The sequence below is a fragment of the Apium graveolens genome, unplaced genomic scaffold, assembly GCF_009905375.1.
Source record: "Apium graveolens cultivar Ventura unplaced genomic scaffold, ASM990537v1 ctg3853, whole genome shotgun sequence".
Classification (NCBI taxonomy): domain Eukaryota; kingdom Viridiplantae; phylum Streptophyta; class Magnoliopsida; order Apiales; family Apiaceae; genus Apium; species Apium graveolens.
This window is the reverse complement of record NW_027418297.1, coordinates 29,645-53,268: the sequence shown is the minus strand read 5'-3', so window position 1 is coordinate 53,268 and position 23,624 is coordinate 29,645. Positions and strand designations below refer to the sequence as shown.

The 23,624-nt window shown below is 32.9% G+C and overlaps 1 protein-coding gene across 1 annotated transcript; it reads left to right on the top strand.

Moving 5' to 3' along the window:
- The first annotated feature begins 16,818 nt into the window (after positions 1–16,818).
- On the top strand, positions 16,819–23,300 carry LOC141701452 (agamous-like MADS-box protein AGL61). Its single transcript, XM_074505102.1, has 3 exons — positions 16,819–16,924; positions 22,839–23,070; positions 23,174–23,300. The coding sequence occupies exons 1-3, from the start codon at positions 16,819–16,821 to the stop codon at positions 23,298–23,300; spliced, it is 465 nt and encodes a 154-aa protein (XP_074361203.1).
- Positions 23,301–23,624: the final 324 nt, after the last annotated feature.

Genomic DNA, 23,624 nt, shown 5'->3' with positions numbered 1-23,624 from the left:
TTAGTATTCATTTAAACTAAACACGAAAGTACAAGAAGACGTGAAAGAATATAAAATGAACAAATTGTCAGGTTTAAGTACAAATCATCGTTCAGCAAAATAAAAAATGAATTGACACTAGTACTAAAACATGAAAACTCCATTCAAATAAAAATGATTTTGAAGTGAAATTAAAAAATTAAAAATAGTTCAATTTAAATGTTTCAATTTCGATAAAATATTCTAACTAAATTGATTAAAACCGGACCTGTTAATAATATAAATAAATAAATATTATTCATATTTTATATAACTATTTGCTATTGCATTTTTAGGAACAGGAGATATATGATTCTTGTTCCAATTTTATCCGAAAAATAAGCCGAATGCATTTTAGATAGGGTCGTAGAAAGGGAGGGAGGGAGGGAGGTTCTTGTTGTTTCCACTTTTTCTCAAAGTTATTCCTCACCAGTCCTCACACTAGCACTCCAGCATAATACTTGGTGTTTGGTACTTGATTGACAAAAATTCAATCTATGTTCCACGTTCTTTCATAACAGCAAAAGCAATCCTCCTTTCTTTTTATCTTTCAAAGCTTGTCTATGCACGGTTTTATCATCGTAAAATCGAAAATGAGTGTTTAACATGCGGAGGATTTCTTGCCATCAAAATTTGAGTAGAATCATAGTATTTCTTAACTTCTTTGGGCACAACCTGTTGTAGAAACATTGCTAGTTTCTTGGCAAAGGTATATGATAATGTTATTGAATATAATGCAAATGCAAATTGTTCTCTGAAAAACGATACTGTCACTTTATTTGCATAGGTACATATAGGAAGATTAAAGCTGATCAACGAGATGTGCACCAAGGAATTATCATCATAAATATTTAGTCTAATAGCGTGATTAGTAAATTAACGACATAAGATTAGTTAAACTTGTAGTATTCAACTCCCCTTCTTCCAAAAACAGCTATGCTCCCGTCTTCCCATCCAATCTTATAAGGATTCGATTCATTAAGAAGTGGATGTGGATTTTCACTCGTCCATAAAAACCAGATCCGAACTACTAAACTTATACATTTATAAATTATTAATATATATAAATAAAATTTAACTATAATCAATTAAACTTATAAGGATTCGATTCATTAAGAAGTGAATGGGAAAGTGTTCATGGACGACTTCTCAGTCTTTGGCGATTCATTTGATGAGTGCTTGCAAAATCTTGGACACGTTCTCAAGAGGTGTGTTGAGACCAATCTGGTTCTCAATTGGGAGAAAAGTCACTTTATGGTACGACAGGGCATTATTCTTAGGCACAAGGTTTCTAGTAAGGGTCTTGAGGTGGATAAGGCCAACGTGGGGGTCATTGAGAATCTTCCTCCACCTATTTCTGTTAAGGGAATTCGTAGTTTTCTTGGTCATGCGAGGTTCTACAAGCGTTTCATCAAAGACTTATTTAAGATTTCGAAGCCATTGTGCAGGTTTTTAGAGAAAGACGTCCCTTTCAGGTTTGATGACGAGTGCCTCGCAGCTTTCGAGACATTGAAGAAGAGTTTAATCACGGCACCAGTCATAACTGCACCTGATTGGAATAAACCTTTTGAGATGATGTGCGATGCAAGTGACTATGCAGTTGGAGCAGTTCTTGGACAGAGGAAGAACAACATATTTCATGTGGTCTACTATGCTAGTAAGACCCTAAATGGTGCCCAACTGAATTATACTACTACGGAGAAAGAGCTTTTGGCTATTGTCTATGGTTTTGAGAAATTTTCGATCTTATTTACTTAGGACTAAGGTGACAGTTTTCACTGATCACGCTGTAATTCGATATCTCGTCTCGAAGAAGGACTTGAAGCCTAGATTGATTAGATGGGTTCTTTTGCTTCAAGAACTTGAACTAGAGATCAAGGACAGAGAAGGAACTGAAAATCAAGTCGCTGATCATATCTCGCGTTTAGAAAATCCTAATGCTACTTCATTGGAGAAGACATTGATAAATGAGTCTTTCCCGACGAGCAGCTGTTTGGAGTGCAAGAAGAAGAACCGTGGTTTGCAGACATTGTGAACTACCTTGTGAGTAATATCATGCCTCCTGACTTATCTTACGCTCAAAGGAAGAAGTTTCTACATGAAGTAAAGTGGTATTGTGGGGATGAGCCATTTATTTTTTGACAAAGAGCTGACCAAACCATCAGGAGATGTATTCCGTACATCGAAACGGGGGGATCTTGCGAGATTGCCACTTAACAGCTTATGGAGGACATTATGGAGGAGAAAGGCAGCAGCTCGTGTTCTTCAAGCAGGTTTCCTTTGGCCGACATTATTTAAAGATGCTCATCAGTTCGTTTTGAAATGTGATCGATGTCAACGGGTGGGTAATATGTCTAAAAGGGATGAGATGCCTCTTAATGTGCTTCTCGAGGTTGAAGTCTTCGATGTTTGGGGAATTGACTTCATGGGGCTATTTGTCTCATCTTGTAACAATCAGTATATCTTGTTGGCGGTTGATTACGTGTCGAAATGGGTTGAAGTTAAGGTGTTATCAAAGAACGATGCGACAGTGGTGCTTAATTTTCTTCATAAGCAGATATTCACAGGTTTGGAACTCTAAGAGTCATAACCAGTGATGAGGGGGTCGCATTTTTGCAATCACAAGTTCACTGCTATGATGAAAAGGTATAATGTGAATCATCGCATTGCTACAGCTAATCGTCCTCATACGATGACCTTTCAGGTAGTGATGAGGAAAAGCTTTTGAAGATTCTGAGAGAGTTCAAATCGGCAATTGGCTGGACTATAGCAGTTATCAAGGGAATCAGCCCTTCTTATTGCATGCATAAAATTCTGCTAGAGGAAGGTAGCAAGCCTATGGTCGAGCAGCAAAGAAGACTTAATCCGATCATGCAAGAGGTAGTGAAGAAGAAATTCTTAAGTGGCTAGATGCAGGGATCATCTACCCTATTTTGACAGTTCATGGGTAACCCTGTTTCAATGTGTGCCAAAGAAAGGTGGAATTACTGTGGTAGCAAATGAGAAGAATGAGCTTATTCCTACTAGAACAGTCACAGGATAGAGAGTTTGCATGGACTATAGAAAGCTGAACAAAGCCACTAGAAAGGATCACTTCCCTTTGCCTTTTATTGATCAGATGCTCGATAGGTTGGCTGGTCATGAGTATTGTTGTCTTCTGGATGGTTATTCGGGTTTTAATCAAATTTGTATCGCTCCAGAAGATCAGGAGAAAACTACCTTCACTTGTCCATTTGGTACTTTCGCCTTCAGACGAGTTTCTTTTGGTCTGTGTGATGCGCCAGCCACATTTCAGAGATGTATGATGGTCATCTTTTATGACATGATTGGCCAGAATGTGGAAGTGTTCATGGACGACTTCTCAGTCTTTGGAGATTCATTTGATGAGTGCTTGCAAAATCTTGGACACGTTCTCAAGTGGTGTGTTGAGACAAATCTGGTTCTCAATTGGGAGAAATGTCACTTTATGATGTGACATGGCATTATTCTTTGGGCACAAGGTTTCTAGTAAGGGTCTTGAGGTGGATAAGGCCAAGGTGGGGGTCATTGAGAATCTTCCTCCACCTATTTCTGTTAAGGGAAATTCGTAGTTTTCTTGGTCATGCGAGGTTCTACAGGCGTTTCATCAAAGACTTCTCTAAGATTTCGAAGCCATTGTGCAGTTTTCTAGAGAAAGACGTCCCTTTCAGGTTTGATGACAAGTGCCTCGCAGCTTTCGAGACATTGAAGAAGAGTTTAATCACGACATCAGTCATAAGTGCACCTGATTGGAATGAACCTTTAGAGATGATGTGCGATGCAAGTGACTATGCAGTTGGAGCAGTTCTTGGGCAGAGGAAGAACAACATATTTCATGTGGTTTTACTATGCTAGTAAGACCCTAAATAGTGCCCAACTGAATTATACTACTACGAGAAAGAGCTTTTGGCTATTGTCTATGGTTTGAGAAATTTCGATCTTATTTACTTGGGGCTAAGGTGACAGTTTTCACTGATCACGCTGTAATTCGATATCTCGTCTCAAAGAAGGACTCGAAGCCTAGATTGATTAGATGGGTTCTTTTGCTTCAAGAACTTGAACTAGAGATCAAGGACATAGAAGGAACTGAAAATCAAGTCGTTGATCATCTCTCGCGTTTAGAAAATCCTAATGCTACTTCATTGGAGAAGACATTGATAAATGAGTATTTTCCCGACGAGCAGCTATTTGGAGTGCAAGAAGAAGAACCGTGATTTGCAGACATTGTGAACTACCTTATGAGTAATATCATGCTTCCTGACTTATCTTACGTTCAAAGGAAGAAGTTTCTACATGAAGTAAAGTGGTATGTGTGGGATGAGCCATTTATTTTTTGACAAGGAGCTGACCAAATCATCAGGAGATGTATTCCCTACAGCGAAACGGGGGGATCTTGCGAGATTTCCAGCTTAACAGCTTATGGAGGACATTATGGAGGAGAAAAGACAGCAGCTCGTGTTCTTCAAGCAGGTTTCCTTTGGCCGACATTATTTAAAGATGCTCATCGGTTCGTTTTGAAATGTGATCGATTCAACGGTGTGGGTAATATGTCTAAAAGGGATGAGATGCCTCTTAATGTGCTTCTCGAGGTTGAAGTCTTCGATGTTTGGGGAATTGACTTTCATGGGGCCATTTGTCTCATCTTGTAACAATCAGTATATCTTGTTGGCGATCGATTACGTGTCGAAATGGGTGTAAAGTTAAGATGTTGTCAAAGAACGATGCGAAAGTGGTGCTTAATTTTCTTCATAAGCAGATATTCACAAGGTTTGGAACTCCAAGAGTCATAACCAGTGATGAGGGTCGCATTTTTGCAATCGCAAGTTCACTGCTATGATGAAAAGGTATAATGTGAATCATCGCATTGCTACAGCTTATCATCCTCATACGAATGGTCAAGCTGGGGTTATCTAAAGAGAGAATCAAGCGTATTTTAGAAAAACTTGTATGTCCATCAAGGAAATATTGGTCTTTGAAGCTTTATGAAGCTGTATGGGCTTATTGAACAGCTTACAAAACTCCTTTGGGAATGTCGTCGTTCCAGTTGGTTTATGGTAAAGGTTGTCATTTACTTGTGGTTCTCGAGCATAAAGCATACTGGCTTTGAAGAAGTTGAAGTCTGGATTTGGATGCGGCTGGAAAGAAGAGGATGCTTCAATTGAATGAACTCGACGAGTTCGACTTCAAGCTTATGAGAACAACAAAATGTACAAGGAGAAAGTCAAGAGGTGGCACGATCGAGGTCTAGTGCTTAAATCATTTATGTCGGGGAAATAATTCTTTGTTCAACTCTCGTCTCGTCTTTTTCCTAGAAAGTAGAAGTCAAAATGGTCAGGGTCCGTTTATTGTCTAAACAATGTTTTCACATGGAGCGGTGGAAATTTTTAGAATGATCCGGCCCAAGCATTCAAGTAAATGGTCAGAGGTTGAAGCATTACTATGGTAACACGGTAAACCGCGAGGTGGTTAGTGTCGTTCTATTGTCCATTTGATCTCGAGATTCTACGTCGAGCTAGCGAGTAAAAGAAGCGCTTCTTGGGAGGCAAACCAATTTGTTGTACATTCGTAGGTAGAGGATGCAAGAAAAAAGGATAAAAACCAAAAAAAATCAGATAAGAACGAAAATTCGGGCCAACTCCAATGACCAAGTGCTGGCCTCGCTGATCCAGTGCGCGCGCCACGCTCGTGCCGATTTTCCAGAGAGTGAGCGCGCCCGCGCCGTCCTAGCAGGCACCCGCGCCGGGTCCCTGTTCGAAAAAAAATTAAACAGCAGTTTTAAGAGAAAATCAGGATTTTTAATCAAAAATCAATTCCAAACTGATTTTTACTCTTCCCCATCCCATAATTCCCTCTCCAAATCAAACCCATTATTCCCACGATTCTCATAATCAATTCCAACTTCTATTCCTTATCAAATTCTAATCCTTATCAATTATCAGTATATGCGAAGAGGGGTTTTGGATATGAAGGAATTTATCTGATTCTGAAATGAAGTAACGCTGCAAGGGGTTTGGGCTTGAGTAGGTAACCAAAATCGACCTAACCCCAAATTTGTATTATAAATTTTTATGAATTGGACTGTGTCAGGACATATGTTCAAATTGAATTCGCAGACGCACATGAATACATGCAAGATCTCATATTATTACGAGAAAGTTATCTTTTGTAATAATTATTTGGACCCCTAGTATTTATAAGATTGGATGTTTTAATAATATTTTGGACCACCTATTATTTTGTAGTAGAGGGTTGTTTGGTTGAAATAATAATTGTTTGTTCTTTTTTATTATCTCATTTTGAAACAATGAATAGTGTTTTCCATAAATACATATTATTACGGTACAATTACAGTCACAATTTCATATATTTTTTTCGTATTTCGGTTATCTTTTTCGTACACAAACACGTAATTGTAATTAATAATAAATTAAGAGGCGTTTGAATTTACCTTTGTTACACAACATGAACAGATATAAATTGACATAAATACATATTTAAAGAAATATTTTAAAATTATTTAAATATATTTATAAATGTATATTGTATTTATAATTTTTATAAAAAAATAGAAAAAAATTCAAATTCAAAAATTTGACAACACTTATAACTTATTGACTTAAACTCAATTAATAAAGTACTCCTTACAAAAAAAAATATATGAAAAAGAAAAATCATTATTTTGTGAAAATGTTAAAAACAAAAGAAGAAGCTATTGATTAATTTATAAATTAGATTTGAATGAGACCTTTGACGATTTTCGCTTGCGACTCAACTGGAGGAACCTAAATATGGAAGCGAACGAGGGCTTGTCGTGCATTTGACAAACTCACCACACATATTTCAAGTTAAAATGTGTCACGTGCACATACGAGTAATGTAAACTTAGTAGAATTCCTTTTGGCTTCCCATGTCTGCTAGTAATAAAAAGATTGCGAAAACTCTTACCCATGTCTCCATATTTTTTTAAATTATTTGCTGGAGTTGTTCGATTATAACTTGAGGCGCTACTTCAATGGCTCGATCTGAAAGACGACCGTCTCTACAAAGTTTTAGTACCATATCTTCCAAAACCAAGTTGTATACCGTCTTGTTGCAACCTCTACTATATCCTCGTTATGATATATATGTATATGTATATATATGTATATAATATTTTGTTCATTTCGAATAGGGTGACCTTTTTTTAGTAAATGAAATCCATATACGGGGTCAGAGGATTTGGTCATCACGATGAAACCTCCATCCAAGATAAATTATTTAATCAATAAATAAATGTCAGCAGAAGATATTTAACATCTATGACCCCAAACTAATCCAAGATCTTTTAAGATTACAGTTCTAGAAACAAGAATTCCAAATTCAATAAATACATTTTCACTTTTTTTAAATAATTCTCATTCAATACCAAACCCACTAGTATAACTTCGAAAAGAAGTACACTAGTCCCAACTATAAATACATAATATAATATAATATAAATATAATATAATATAATATAATATAATATAATATAATATAATATACTATAAACAACTTTACATAACAGAAACTTACACTAGTCCGCAAACCCTGGACCAACCACCTTCCAAAAGCTTCTTCATTGCTTCCTCGATTACATGGCTAAATATATATAATATTGTGTTCGTTTTGAGTAGGGCGACCTTTTTTAAGAAAATGAAATCCATACTTTGACAAATGAGATTTTATAACAAGTAGACACTTCTGCAGGAGCATAATCGATTTTATGGTTAAATACATTACTGAGATATTTTTTCATACTTTTCATATTTAGTTCTAAACTATTTTTTGCAACCCTTTAAGCGACCTGAACAACATTACACATATAAGGATCCCCTCCACCCTTTTCATTACTAATGGAATATCATTCATTATTTACTAAAATTGGAACGCAGTGATTTTGTTTTATTTCAAGGTTAAAAACAAATATATTGAGTAACAGGAGAAGTACTTTGTTGAACAGGTTTTATTTTTAAACGGACTCAATTAAGGTCCCTCGGGAACGAATGCTACCATTTTTTCTATGTTAGCCAAAGTGTCTGGATGGGATGAGACGAAAAATTTAATCGAAAATTATAATATTTAAAATAATGTTTTGGTCAAAATTATATAAATATGACATAAAAGTATACGACATGCAGGTACATTGTACACGACGAATTCTTAAGTAGTCAGGGATTTAGTATTCATTTAAAACTAACACGAAAGTACAAGAAGACGTGAAAGAATTAAAAATGAACAAATTGTCAGGTTTAAGTAAAATCATCGTTCAACAAAATAAAAAATGAATTGACACTAGTACTAAAAACATGAAAACTCCTTCAAATAAAAATGATTTTGAAGTGAAATTAAAAAAATTAAAAATAGTTCAATTTAAATGTTTCAATTTCGATAAATATTCAACTAAATTGATTAAAACCGGACCTGTTAATAATATAAATAATAAATATCATTCATAGTTTATATAACTATTTGCTATGCATTTTTAGGAACAGGAGATATATGATTCTTGTTCCAATTTATATCCGAAAAAAGACAAGCCGAATGCATTTTAGATAGGTTCATAAAAAGGGAGGGAGGGCGGGAGGTTCTTGTTGTTTCCACTTTTCTCAAGTTATTCCTCACCAGTCCTCACACTAGCACCTCCCGCATAATACTTGGTACTTTGGTACTTGATTGACATAAAGTTCAATCTATGTTCCAGCGTTCTTTCATAACAGTAAAAGCAATCCTCCTTTCTTTTATCTTTCAAAGCTTGTCTATGCACGGTTTTATCATCGTAAAATCGAAAATGAGTGTTTAACATGCTGAGGATTGCCATCAAAATTGAGTAGAATCATAGTATTTCTTAACTTCTTTGGGCACAACCTGTTGTAGAAATATTGCAAGTTTTCTTGGCTAAAGGTATATGATAATGTTATTGAATAGAATGCAAATGCAAACTTGTTCTCTGAAAAAATGCGTACTGTCACTTTATTTGCATAGGTACACAAAGGAAGATTTAAGCTGATCAACGAGATGTGCACCAAGGAATTATCATCATAAATATTCAGTCTAATAGCGTGGTTAGTAAAATAATGACATAAGATTCTTCCAAAAACAGCTATGCTCCCATATTCCCATCCAATCTTATAAGGATTCGATTCATTAAGAAGTGGATGTGGATTTTCACATCGTCCATAAAACCAGATCCTAACTACTAAACTTATACATTTATAAATTATTAATATAATAAATATAAAATTTAAATATAATCAATTAATAAAATTAAATTTATATGTATTAATATTCTAATTTTTCAAGTTATTTTATTTTATTTTCAAAGTAAACTATTATTTCATCATATTAAAATTTCTTCTACACACCACATTTATCATATTATAATGAGTGAATCATATGTGTCTGAAATTATTTTCATACATAATATTTTATTTATTCACAATTCACAACATTTTTTATTTTAATTTTAAAAACGACTTATATAATTAATTCATATATTTCTTAAATTACAATGTTTTACTTTTATGTATTTATTTTATAATTATTTTAAATTGAACTATTTCACATATTTTCAAATTTTTATTTTCACAACATCTCCAACTTAAAATAGTTGTTGTGTGCTTAAGTTTTTTATTATTGAACAATGTTAAATTAAAATTATTCATCTCAAAAAATTTAAATGGATTCGGAGGTCTTATCCGATAATCGGAGATCCTAATGAATTTGGATATAATTATGTTATTAAAAATCTGAAATTGATCTGATCTCAATCCAATCCAACAAATTTAAATAAATATAATTTAATTAAATCCGATCCAAATTTGAACATCAGCACAAGGATAACTTACTCCGATTCACATTGTATATCTCCTAAAAGGCACTTACTCTTCAATTCAACAGAAATGGAATGAAATTTATCATGTTTTACTAAAATTGCAACAAAATTTCCATCATATTTTAGCCAATATTATTGTATGGTATAATTCTATCCCCAAAAACTTCTGTATCATGATTATATCTTCCTATAAAGAGGTGTTAGCATATTTTTCGGCAATTGAACCTTCCTCCAACAAAAATCCTTTTAGGCCATAATTATTAAATGAAAAATAGATTATTCCCATTATTTGATACATTGACATCTTACGGATCGTAATATCTAAAAATCTTATGCAAATCATGTTTTCCGGTAAGAAACATATATTTAAAAGGAAATTACAATACCGAATTTTGACACGTAAGTCACAACAAAAAATTTAGTCAAAAACGGACACTGCTAAATAATTAGCTTATACGTAGATATTGTCGAATTATTTTTTCATGTGAATTTTAAGGAAATTTTCACTAGATTAAGTAAAATGAGAGTGGTGGTGACAACCGGCAGAATAACAAATTCGCTAGAATAAGTATTAATATAAATTTATTGGCTTAATTTGAATTAAAAATGTGCAATAGCATTAATATTACTAATATCCATACATTAAGAAATAAGATTTTTGTAACTCCCGAATCATTGATATTGTCACAGGTACAATATGTTTAATTTCCTTAAAACAGATTAGGAGGTTATAATTGTTGCAGCTTTCAGTGTAAATGCCAAGCCTCTTAAAATAGCATATGATTTACACTACAAATCAGAGCTTCAACATGCATAAACATTGCTCCATTGGCTTTTCTTTTGGTTTCCGTTCTTGATAGCTTGTTTAGAGATGGCAAAAAAGCCCAGCATTGGTCACCAAAAGATCAAGATTGCGAAAATAGAGCGTAAGAATCACCTGTAAGTTACCTTCTCCAAATGTCGATCTGGCCTTTTTAAGAAGGCTGAGTGAGCTCCGTACACTTTGTGGAGTTGGATTGCCGTTGTAATTCCAAGCGTTTTGGTATGAGGGAAAAGCTTAGTCCGAGATATGTTGGACCTTTTGAGGTTTTGGTATCGTAGAGAGTTGCGTTGTCGCCACAACTATCTCATGTGCATAATGTGTTTCATGTGTCTGTTTTGAGGGCTATAAAATATCATCCATTACACGTAGTTTAGTATCCATTGAATAAGATTAGAGAAGATCTTTCTTGTGAGGAAGAAGCTTGAGAGGAGCGAATTTTGAGGAAGAACGCCATTCCGTTTGTGAAAATTTTGTGGAAAAATCATCCGGAGAGAGAGTCTACTTGGGAATTAGAAGAATCTATTTGTGAGAAATATCCGTATTTATTCGATTCAGGTACGAGTTTTTAGTTTTGTTTAATTCCGGGGACGGAATCGTATTTAAGGGTGGTATATATGTAATATACGAGAATTTAATAATAATAATAATAATAATAATAAGATTTGAATTAAAATTAAAATAAGTGATTTTAATTCATTTGTTAAATAGCATAGAAATAAAAGTAATAGTAATTAGTTGTTATAATTCTAATTCTAATAGTTAGAGGATACCTTGTGTAATATATATATATATATATATATATATATATATATCAACACATGGGCATTCTTAATTTACGCAAGCAAAGGAAAAGAGAAGAAAAATCTTAGAAGAGCATGCAGATAAAGACTTAGAGGAAAACAGAGTCATCGAGCCTTGTAGTAGTTTTTTGTTTGTTTTCATTGAATAAGGTAACTCTTTATTGCCTGTTATTATAATTAGTCATATAGCTAAGCACTTTGCATGTGACCTTGTCAATTGTTGACAGAGCACACACAATACACAAATTTAGTAATAAAGTGTATGGCCATCCTTGTTTCTTTGTTGTCAAATCACGTCATTAGTGTCAAGTGCGAATTATAATATTTATTTATACATATGTTTAATCCACAAGATCTGCTGCTTCAATTCCAATTTTCATGTTACTTTAAAATTATTAAGTTAGATTATGCATATGTGAGCTTTTATTTAATTACGGTTGATTAGACTATGATAGTGTGGCAACTGGATGATTCAAGTTATTTAAATTATTTATATAAAATTAAAATTTTGTGAGGGTTTTTCACTACTTCAATATACTTATTTATTAGTTATAATTTAAATTGATTTTATGTATGCCACTTACGATTAAAACAATTTAATTGGTGTACATGTACTTAGTCCAATTATACTAGTGAGTCCAATTATACTAGTGTCATAATTTATAATTAATTATTTAATAAAGGTGAACAATGGTAGTTAATTTGGAATCTAACTATTTTAAGTATATGTATTATTAAATTATTAAGCAGTGTGGTAGTTAGGTGCATTCGTTTAAACAAATTGTATAATTATAAATGTAATAATGACATGACATTTGGTCTCTTTAGTGTTAAATTCGAGGACATGTAACGTACTGATTCAGAGGCGAATAGTTGTGTATTGATAAAAAAATCATTTTTGAATAAATTAAGAAGCAACAAACATTAATTATAAATTTTAATTTTGTAATTAGATCACGGGTCGGGGATTTAGCACATCATTTGCAGATTTTGATATTACTTTAGTTGCGATATTCGAGGTACGGATTATGTCCCTTTTTTATTCACCGTTACTCCTCTTGTCCATTATATTTATTTGATTCATTATGTTCTACTTTCTGTTCATTCCGTTAATATTTGCTTTGACCGTTTTAATTTCCGAAAATTATTTTAAAATTTGATTTTGAAAATTTAGATATCTGTGTATGCGGTTTTCAAAAATTATTTATGACACTCACCTGCTTTGGAAATTTGTATCATTTTTCTCATGTGATTTTTAAATTTTGCGAGAATATTTTTATTTTGAACCCTTAGTGTGATTTAGGGTATACCGAGTTAACAGGAGTACTACAGCCATGTCATTGCGATACCAGTGACATGACACTTCCGTGACACTGTGATTGGTCATGGCCTATCCTTCTGTTAGCTCTTGGGAGGAGCGTTTGGCCATTTTGATATTTGTTCAGGATACGTGGTTGCACCCAGAATTTGATTTGTGATTTGATTTATGGTGTCGTTGTATATGTCGTACACGTTATCCATTCTGTTGTACATATTAGGTACCCTATGATTTGTGTATTTGTATCCGTTCTAATTTCGGTATGAAATATCATAACCCAAAATTATTGTTTTATTATAAGCTGTGAAATATTTATTTCTGATTTTCTGTTTTATAAATTGTATTCCAAATCTGTACTGGACGTTTGGCTTATGCCGTATTTTTTTCCGGTAGGTGCATAGGGGAAATCTTGGACTGTGCTATGGAGAGCAACCCCATTTATTGGTTAGAATTTTTGACTTTATCAATATCGGACTTAATTATTTATTTAGAGATTTTAACATTCATATTTTTGGTTTAGACAGTTTGTAGATTTAATATTATTTTGGAGATTTTATACTGTTTATTAATTGTTTAGAAATATATTAGTGCTCTGTTTGCAGGTTTATGATAGGTAATACCTCCTTCTAATTTTTAAGAAGGGGTATTACAAACTGGTAGTAATCAACTCCCGTTCTTCCAAAAACAGGTCTGCTCCCACCTTCCCATCTAGAGCTGCAAACGAACAGAACCGAGCCGAGTTCTATTCGAGTCGAGCCGAGCATAATTTTTTTTAAAATAAACCGAGCCGAGCTGAGTTTAAAAACCCAGCCGAAAAAAAATATGTAATCAATAAACCTCCATCCAAGATAAATTATTTAATCAATAAACAAATGTCAGCAGAAGATATTTAACATCTATGACCCCAAACTAATCCAAGATCTTTTAAGATTACAGTTCTAGAAACAAGAATTCCAAATTCAATAAATACATTTTTCACTTTTTTTAAAATAATTCTCAATTCAATACCAAACCCACTAGTATAACTTCGAAAAGAAGTACACTAGTCCCAACTATAAAATAACATAATATATAATATAATATAATATAATATAATATAATATAATATAATATAATATAATATAATATAATATAATATAAACAACTTTACATAACAAAACTTACACTAGTCCGCAAACCCTGGACCAACCACCTTCCAAAAGCTTCTTCATTGCTTCCTCGAATTACATGGCTAAATATATATAATATTTTGTTCGTTTTGAGTAGGGCGACCTTTTTTAAGAAAATGAAATCCATACTTTGACAAATGAGATTTTATAACAAGTAGACACTTCTGCAGGAGCATAATCGATTTTATGGTTAAATACATTATGAGATATTTTTTCATACTTTTCATATTTAGTTCTAACTATTTTTTGCACCCTTTAAGCGACCTGAACAACATTAGCACATATAAGGATCCCCTCCACCCTTTTTCATTACTAATGGAATATCATTCATTATTTTACTAAAATTGGAACGCAGTGATTTTGTTTTATTTCAAGGTTAAAAACAAATATATTGAGTAACAGGAGAAGTACTTTGTTGAACAGGTTTTATTTTTACGGACTCAATTAAGGTCCCTCGGGAACGGAATGCTACCATTTTTCTATGTTAGCCAAATTGTCTGGATGGGATGAGACTAAAAATTTAATCGAAATTATAATATTTAAATAATGTTTTGGTCAAAATTATATAAAATATGACATAAAATTATACGACATGCAGGTACATGTACACGAACGAATTCTTAAGTAGTCATGGATTTAGTATTCATTTAAACTAAACACGAAAGTACAAGAAGACGTGAAAGAATATAAAATGAACAAATTGTCAGGTTTAAGTACAAATCATCGTTCAACAAAATAAAAAATGAATTGACACTAGTACTAAAACATGAAAACTCCATTCAAATAAAAATGATTTTGAAGTGAAATTAAAAAAATTAAAAATAGTTCAATTTAAATGTTTCAATTTCGATAAAATATTCTAACTAAATTGATTAAAACCGGACCTGTTAATAATATAAATAAATAAATATTATTCATATTTTATATAACTATTTGCTATTGCATTTTTAGGAACAGGAGATATATGATTCTTGTTCCAATTTTATCCGAAAAACAAGCCGAATGCATTTTAGATAGGTTCATAAAAAGGGAGGGAGGGAGGGAGGTTCTTGTTGTTTCCACTTTTTCTCAAAGTTATTCCTCACCAGTCCTCACACTAGCACTCCCGGATAATACTTGGTGTTTGGTACTTGATTGACAAAAATTCAATCTATGTTCCACGTTCTTTCATAACAGCAAAAGCAATCCTCCTTTCTTTTTATCTTTCAAAGCTTGTCTATGCACGGTTTTATCATCGTAAAATCGAAAATGAGTGTTTAACATGCGGAGGATTGCCATCAAAATTTGAGTAGAATCATAGTATTTCTTAACTTCTTTGGGCACAACCTGTTGTAGAAATATTGCTAGTTTCTTGGCAAAGGTATATGATAATGTTATTGAATATAATGCAAATGCAAATTGTTCTCTGAAAAACGATACTGTCACTTTATTTGCATAGGTACATATAGGAAGATTAAAGCTGATCAATGAGATGTGCACCAAGGAATTATCATCATAAATATTTAGTTTAATAGCGTGATTAGTAAATTAACGACATAAGATCAGTTAAACTTGTAGTATTCAACTCCCCTTCTTTCAAAAACAGCTCTGCTCCTGTCTTCCGATCCAATCTTATAAGGATTCGATTCATTAAGAAGTGGATGTGGATTTTCACTCATCCATAAAAACCAGATCCTAACTATTAAACTTATACATTTATAAATTATTAATATATATAAATAAAATTTAACTATAATCAATTAACCTTATAAGAATTCGATTCATTAAGAAGTGAATGTGAAAGTGTTCATGGACGACTTCTCAGTCTTTGGCGATTCATTTGATGAGTGCTTGCAAAATCTTGGACACATTCTCAAGAGGTGTGTTGAGACCAATCTGGTTCTCAATTAGGAGAAATATCACTTTATGGTGTGACAGGGCATTATTCTTAGGCACAAGGTTTCTAGTAAGGGTCTTGAGGTGGATAAGGCCAACGTGGGGGTCATTGAGAATCTTCCTCCACCTATTTCTGTTAAGGGAATTCATAGTTTTCTTGGTCATGCGAGGTTCTACAAGCGTTTCATCAAAGACTTATCTAAGATTTCGAAGCCATTATACAGGTTTTTAGAGAAAGACGTCCCTTTCTGGTTTGATGTCGAGTGCATCGCAGCTTTCGAGACATTAAAGAAGAGTTTAATCACGGCACCAGTCATAACTGCACCTGATTGGAATAAACCTTTTGAGATGATGTGCGATGCAAGTGACTATGCAGTTGGAGCAGTTCTTGGACAGAGGAAGAACTACATATTTCATGTGGTCTACAATGCTAGTAAGACCCTAAATGGTGCCCAACTGAATTATACTACTACGGAGAAAGAGCTTTTGGCTATTGTCTATGGTTTTGAGAAATTTCGATCTTATTTACTTAGGACTAAGGTGACAGTTTTCACTGATCACGCTGTAATTCGATATCTCGTCTCAAAGAAGGACTTGAAGCCTAAATTGATTCATTGGGTTCTTTTGCTTCAAGAACTTGAACTAGAGATCAAGGACATAGAAGGAACTGAAAATCAAGTCGCTGATCATATCTCGCGTTTAGAAAATCCTAATGCTACTTCATTGGAGAAGACATTGATAAATGAGTCTTTTCCCGACGAGCAGCTGTTTGGAGTGCAAGAAGAAGAACCGTGGTTTGCAGACATTGTGAACTACCTTGTGAGTAATATCATGCCTCCTGACTTATCTTACGCTCAAAGGAAGAAGTTTCTACATGAAGTAAAGTGGTATGTGTGGGATGAGCCATTTATTTTTTGACAAAGAGCTGACCAAACCATCAGGAGATGTATTCCCTACATCGAAACGGGGGGATCTTACGAGATTGCCACTTAACAGCTTATGGAGGACATTATGGAGGAGAAAAGGCAGCAGCTCGTGTTCTTCAAGCAGGTTTCCTTTGGCCGACATTATTTAAAGATGCTCATCAGTTCGTTTTGAAATGTGATCGATGTCAACGGGTGGGTAATATGTCTAAAAGGGATGAGATGCCTCTTATTGTGCTTCTCGAGGTTGAAGTCTTCGATGTTTGGGGAATTGACTTCATGGGGCCATTTGTCTCATCTTGTAACAATCAGTATATCTTGTTGGCGGTTGATTACGTGTCGAAATGGGTTGAAGTTAAGGTGTTGTCAAAGAACGATGCGAAAGTGGTGCTTAATTTTCTTCATAAGTAGATATTCACAAGGTTTGGAACTCCAAGAGTCATAACCAGTGATGAGGGGTCGCATTTTTGTAATCACAAGTTCACTGCTATGATGAAAAGGTATTATGTGAATCATCGCATTGCTGCAGCTTATCATCCTCATACGAATGGTCAAGATGGGGTATATAACAGAGAGATCAAACGCATTTTGGAAAAACTTGTATGTCCATCAAGGAAATATTGGTCTTTGAAGCTTGATGAAGCTGTTTGGGCTTATAGAACAACTTACAAAACTCCTTTGGGAATGTCGTCCTTCCAGTTGGTTTATGGTAAAGGGTGTCATTTACTTGTGGTTCTCGAGCATAAAGCATACTGGGCTTTGAAGAAGTTCAATCTGGATTTCGATACGGCTGGAAAGAAGAGGATGCTTCAATTGAATAAACTCGACGAGTTTTGACTTCAAGCTTATGAGAACAACAAAATGTACAAGGAGAAAGTCAAGAGGTGGCATGATCGAGGTCTAGTGCTTAAATCATTTGTGTCGGGGAAATAATTTCTTTTGTTCAACTCTCGTTTCCGTCTTTTTCCTAGAAAGTAGAAGTCAAAATGGTCAGGGCCGTTTATTGTCTAAACAATGTTTTCACATGGAGCGCTGGAAATGTTTTAGAATTATCCGGCCCAAGCATTCAAGGTAAATGGTCAGAGGTTGAAGCATTACTATGGTGATACGGTAAACCGCGAGGTGGTTAGTGTCGTTCTATTGTCCATTTGATCTCGAGTTCTACGTCGAGCTAGCGACGTAAAAGAAGCGCTTCTTGGGAGGCAACCCAATTTTGTTGTACATTCGTAGGTAGAGGATGCAAGAAAAAAGGATAAAAACATAAAAAAAATCAGAAAAAGAAGAAAATTCAGGGCCAACTCCAGTGACCAAGTGCGGCCTCGCTGATCCAGCGCGCGGCCACGCTCGTGCCGATTTTCCAGAGAGTGAGCGCGCCCGCGCCGTCCTAGCAGGCACCCGCGCCGGGTCCCTGTTCGAAAAAAAATAAAACAGCAGTTTTAAGAGAAAATCAGGATTTTTAATCAAAAATCAATTCCAAACTGATTTTTACTCTTCCACATCCCATAATTCTCTCTCCAAATCAAACCCATTATTCCCACGATTCCCATAATCAATTCCAACTTCTATTAATTATCAAATTCTAATCCTTATCAATTACAGTATATGCGAAGAGGGGTTTTAGATATGAAGGAATTTATCTGATTATGAAATTGAGTAACGCTGCAAGGGGTTTTGGGCTTGAGTAGGTAACCAAAATCGACCTAACCCCAAATTTGTATTATAAATTTTTATGAATTGACTTGTCAGGACATATGTTCAAATTGAATTCGCAGACGCACATGAATACATGCAAGATCTCATATTATTATGAGAAAAGTTATCTTTTGTAATAATTATTTGGACCCCTAGTATTTATAAGATTGGATTTTTTAATAATATTTTGGACCTCTAATATTTTGTAGTAGAGGATTGTTTGGTTGAAATAATAATTGTTTGTTCTTTTTTATTATCTCATTTTGAAACAAATAATAATTTTTCCATAAATACATATTATTACGGTACAATTACAGTCAACAATTTCATATACGACATAATTTTTTTCGTATTTCGGTTTATCTTTTTCGTACACAAACACGTAATTGTAATTAAATAAATAAATTAAGAGGCGGTTTTGAATTTACCTTTGTTACACAACATGAACAGATATAAATTGACATAAATACATATTTAAAGAAATATTTTAAAATTATTTAAATATATTTTATAAATGTATATTGTATTTATAATTTTTATAAAAAAATAGAAAAAAATTCAAATTCAAAAATTTGATAACACTTATAAGTTATTGACTTAAACTCAATTAATAAAAGTAATCCTAACAAAAAAAATATATTGAAAAAGAAATTCATTATTTTGTGAAAATTTTAAAAACAAAAGAAGAAGCTATTGATTAATTTATAAATTAGATTTGAATGAGACCTTTGACGATTTTCGCTTGCGACTCAACTGGAGGAACCTAAATATGGAAGCGAACGAGGGCTTGTCGTGCATTTGACAAACTCACCACACATATTTCAAGTAAAATGTGTCACGTGCACATACGAGTAATGTAACTTATAGAATTTCCTTTTGGCTTCCCATTCTGCTAGTAATAAAAAGATATGCGAAAACTCTTACCCATGTCTCCATATTTTTTTAAATTATTTGCCGGAGTTGTTCGATTATAACTTGGGGCGCTACTTCAATGGCTCGATCTGAAAGACGACCGTCTCTACAATTTTTAGTACCATATCTTCCAAAACCAAGTTGTATACCGTCTTGTTTGCAACCTCTACTATATCCTCGTTTACGATATATATGTATATGTATATATATGTATATAATATTTTGTTCATTTCGAATAGGGCGACCTTTTTTTAGTACATGAAATCCATATACAGGGTCATAGGATTTGGTCATCACGATGAAACCTCAATCCAAGATAAATTATTTAATCAATAAACAAATGTCAGCAGAAGATATTTAACATCTATGACCCCAAACTCATCCAAGATCTTTTAAGATTACAGTTCTAGAAACAAGAATTCCAAATTCAATAAATACATTTTTCACTTTCTTTTAAAATAATTCTCAATTCAATACCAAACCCACTAGTATAACTTTGAAAAGAAGTACACTAGTCCCAACTATAAAATAACATAATATATAATATAATATAATATAATATAATATAATATAATATAATATAATATAATATAATATAATATAATATAATATAATATACTTTAATATAATATAATATAATATAATATAATATAATATAATATAATATAATATAATATAATATAATATAATATAATATAATTTAATATAATATAATATAATATAATATAATATAACAACTTTACATAACAGAACTTACACTAGTCCGCAAACCCTGGACCAACCACCTTCCAAAAGCTTCTTCATTGTTTCCTCGAATTACACGGCTAAATATATATAATATTTTGTTCGTTTTGAGTAGGGCGACCTTTTTCTATGTTAACCAAATAGTCTGGATGGGATGAGACTAAAAATTTAATCGAAACTATAATATTTAAACAATGTTTTGGTCAAAATTACATAAAATATGACACAAAATTACACGACATGCAGGTATATGTACACAAACGAATTCTTAACTAGTGATGGATTTAGTATTCATTTAAACTAAACACGAAAGTAGAAGAAGACGTGAAAAAATATAAAATGAACAAATTATCAGGTTTAAGTAAAAATTATCGTTCAACAAAATAAAAAATGAATTGACACTAGTACTAAAACATGAAAACTCCATTCAAATAAAAATGATTTTGAACTGAAATTAAAAAATTAAAAATATTTCAATTTAAATGTTTCAATTTCGATAAAATATTCCACCTAAATTGATTAAAATCGGACCTGTTAATAATACAAATAAATAAATATTATTCATATTTTATATAACTATTTGCTATTGCATTTTTAGGAACAGGAGATATATGATTCTTGTTCCAATTTTATCCGAAAAATAAGCGACTGCATTTTAGATAGGGTCATAGAGAGGGAGGGAGTGAGGTTCTTGTTGTTTCCACTTTCTCTCAAAGTTATTCCTCACCGGTCCTCACACTAGAACTCCCGCACAATACTTGGTACTTGGTTCTTGATTGACATAAGTTCAATCTATGTTCCGCGTTCTTTCATAATAGTAAAAGCAATCCTCCTTTCTTTTTATCTTTCAAAGCTTGTCTATTCACAGTTTTATCATCGTAAAATCGAAAATGAGTGTTTAACATGCTGAGGATTGCCATCAAAATTTGAGTAGAATCATAGTATTTCTTAACTTCTTTGGGCACAACCTATTGTAGAAACATTGCAAGTTTCTTGGCTAAGGTATATGATAATGTTATTGAATAGAATGCAAATGCAACTTGTTCTCTGAAAAATGGTACTGTCACTTTATTTGCATAGGTACACAAAGGAAGATTTAAGCTGATCAACGAGATGTGCACCAAGGAATTATCATCATAAATATTCAGTCTAATAGCCTGGTTAGTAAAATAATGACATAAGATTCTTCTAAAAACAGCTATGCTCCCATATTCCCATCCAATCTTATAAGGATTCGATTCATTAAGAAGTGGATGTGGATTTTCACTCGTCTATAAAAACCAGATCCTAACTACTAAACTTATACATTTATAAATTATTAATATATATAAATAAAATTTAAATATAATCAATTAATAAAATTAATTTATATGTATTAATATTCTAATTTTTCAAGTTATTTTATTTTATTTTCAAAGTAACTATTATTTCATCATATTAAAATTTCTTCTACACACCACATTTTATCATATTATAATGAGTGAATCATATGTGTCAGAAATTATTTTCATACATAATATTTTATTTATTCACAATTCACAACATTTTTTATTTTAATTTTTAAAAACGACTTATATAATTAATTCATATATTTCTTAAATTACAATGTTTTACTTTTATGTATTTATTTCATAATTATTTTAAACTGAACTATTTTCACATATTTTCAAATTTTTTATTTTCACAACATCTCTAACTTAAAATAGTTTTGTGTGCTTAATTTTTTTTATTATTGAACCATGTTAAATTAAAATTATTCATCTCAAAAAATTTAAATGCATTCGGAGGTCCTATCCGATAATCGGAGATCCTAATGAATTTGGATATAAATTATGTTATTAAAAATTTGAAATTGATCTGATCTCAATCCAATCCAACAAATTTAAATAAATATGAATTTAATTAAATCCGATCCAAATTTGAACATCAGCACAAGGATAACTTAGTCTGGTTCGCATTGTATATCTCCTAAAAAGGCACTTAAGCTTCAATTCGACGGAAATGGAATGAAATTTTATCATGTTTTACTAAAATTGCACCAAAATTTCCATCCTATTTTAGCCAATATTATTGTATGGTAATAATTCTATTTTAAATGAAAAATAGATTATGCCCATTATTTGATACGTTGACGTCTTACGGATCGTAATATCTTAAAAATTTTATGCAAATCATGCTTTCCGGTAAGAAAAATATATTTAAAAGGAAATTACAATAGCGAATTTTGACACGTAATTCACAGAAAAAAATTTAGTCAAAACGGACACTGCTAAATAACTTATACGTAGATATTGTCAAATTACTTTTTCATGTGAATTTTAAGGTAATTTTCACTAGATTAAGTAAAATGAGAATGGTGGCTACAACCAGCAGAATAACAAATTCGCTACAATAAGTATTTAATAACAAAATTTATTGGCTTAATTTGATTTAAAAATGTGCAATAACATGAATATTAGTAATATCCATACATTAAGAAATAAGATTTTTGTAACTCCCCAATCATTGATATTGTCACAGGAACAATATGTTTGATTCCCTTAACACAGATTAGGAGATTATAATTTTTGCCAGCTTTCAGTGTTAATGCCAAGCCTCTTATAAATACCAAATGATTTTACTCTACAAATCAGAGCTTCAACATACATAAACATTGCTCCATTTGCTTTTCTTTTGGTTTCTGTTCTTGATAGCTTGTTTAGAGATTGCCAAAAAGTTCAGCATTGGCCGCCAAAAGATCAAGATTGCGAAAATAGAGCGTAAGAATCACCTGCAAGTTACCTTCTCAAAGCGTCGATCAGGCCTTTTTAAGAAGGCAAGTGAGCTCTGTACACTTTGTGGAGTTGAGATTGCCATTATAGTCTTTTCTCCAGCTGGAAAAGTGTTCTCCTTTGGACATCCTAATGTTGAAGGTATAATTGATAGGTTTTTTAGTCGCAATCCTCCACCTTCAAACTCAAGCACTCTCCATCTCGTTGAAGCTCATCGTAGTATGACTGTTTGCGAGCTGAACTTCCATCTCACACAGATTTTTCAATGAACTAGAGGGTGAGAGGAAGAGAGGAGAGGCACTTGATGACATGAGGCAAGCTAGCCAGAGCCAGTTTTGGTGGGAATCTCCGGTCGAAAAGATGGGATTTGATGAGCTTCAATAATTGAAGGACTGCATGGAAGCGTTGAAGAAAAATGTGAACAATCAAGCTAATAGCATCTTGATTGAGAATGCAAATTCTAATTTGCCACCTTTTGGTTTTAATGGACACAGGGCCTTTAATCAGTTTGAAGCTAAGCCTAATCAGATTGATCCTGCTTCTCATGTCCCTGGTTACGGATATGGTAATGGTTATTTTGGTCTGAGCAACTTTGCTGCGTAATCTGAGCTTGTGTCTTGCTAGACAGTTCTGAGTCTCCATTTTGATTGATGCTGTGTGGCTTTTCCGGAAAAGAAAGTTCATTTTTCTATCTATTGGTTAAAGTTG

Excerpts from the sequence above, each read along its gene's own strand:
- LOC141701452 (XM_074505102.1), top strand. The coding sequence starts at position 16,819 with ATGTATTCCCTACATCGAAACGGGGGGATCTTACGAGATTGCCACTTA. Across the intron at positions 16,925-22,838 it reads AGCTCGTGTTCTTCAAGCAG|CTTGTTTAGAGATTGCCAAA; the intron begins GTTTCCTTTGGC and ends TGTTCTTGATAG. Across the intron at positions 23,071-23,173 it reads GTTGAAGGTATAATTGATAG|ATTTTTCAATGAACTAGAGG; the intron begins GTTTTTTAGTCG and ends CATCTCACACAG.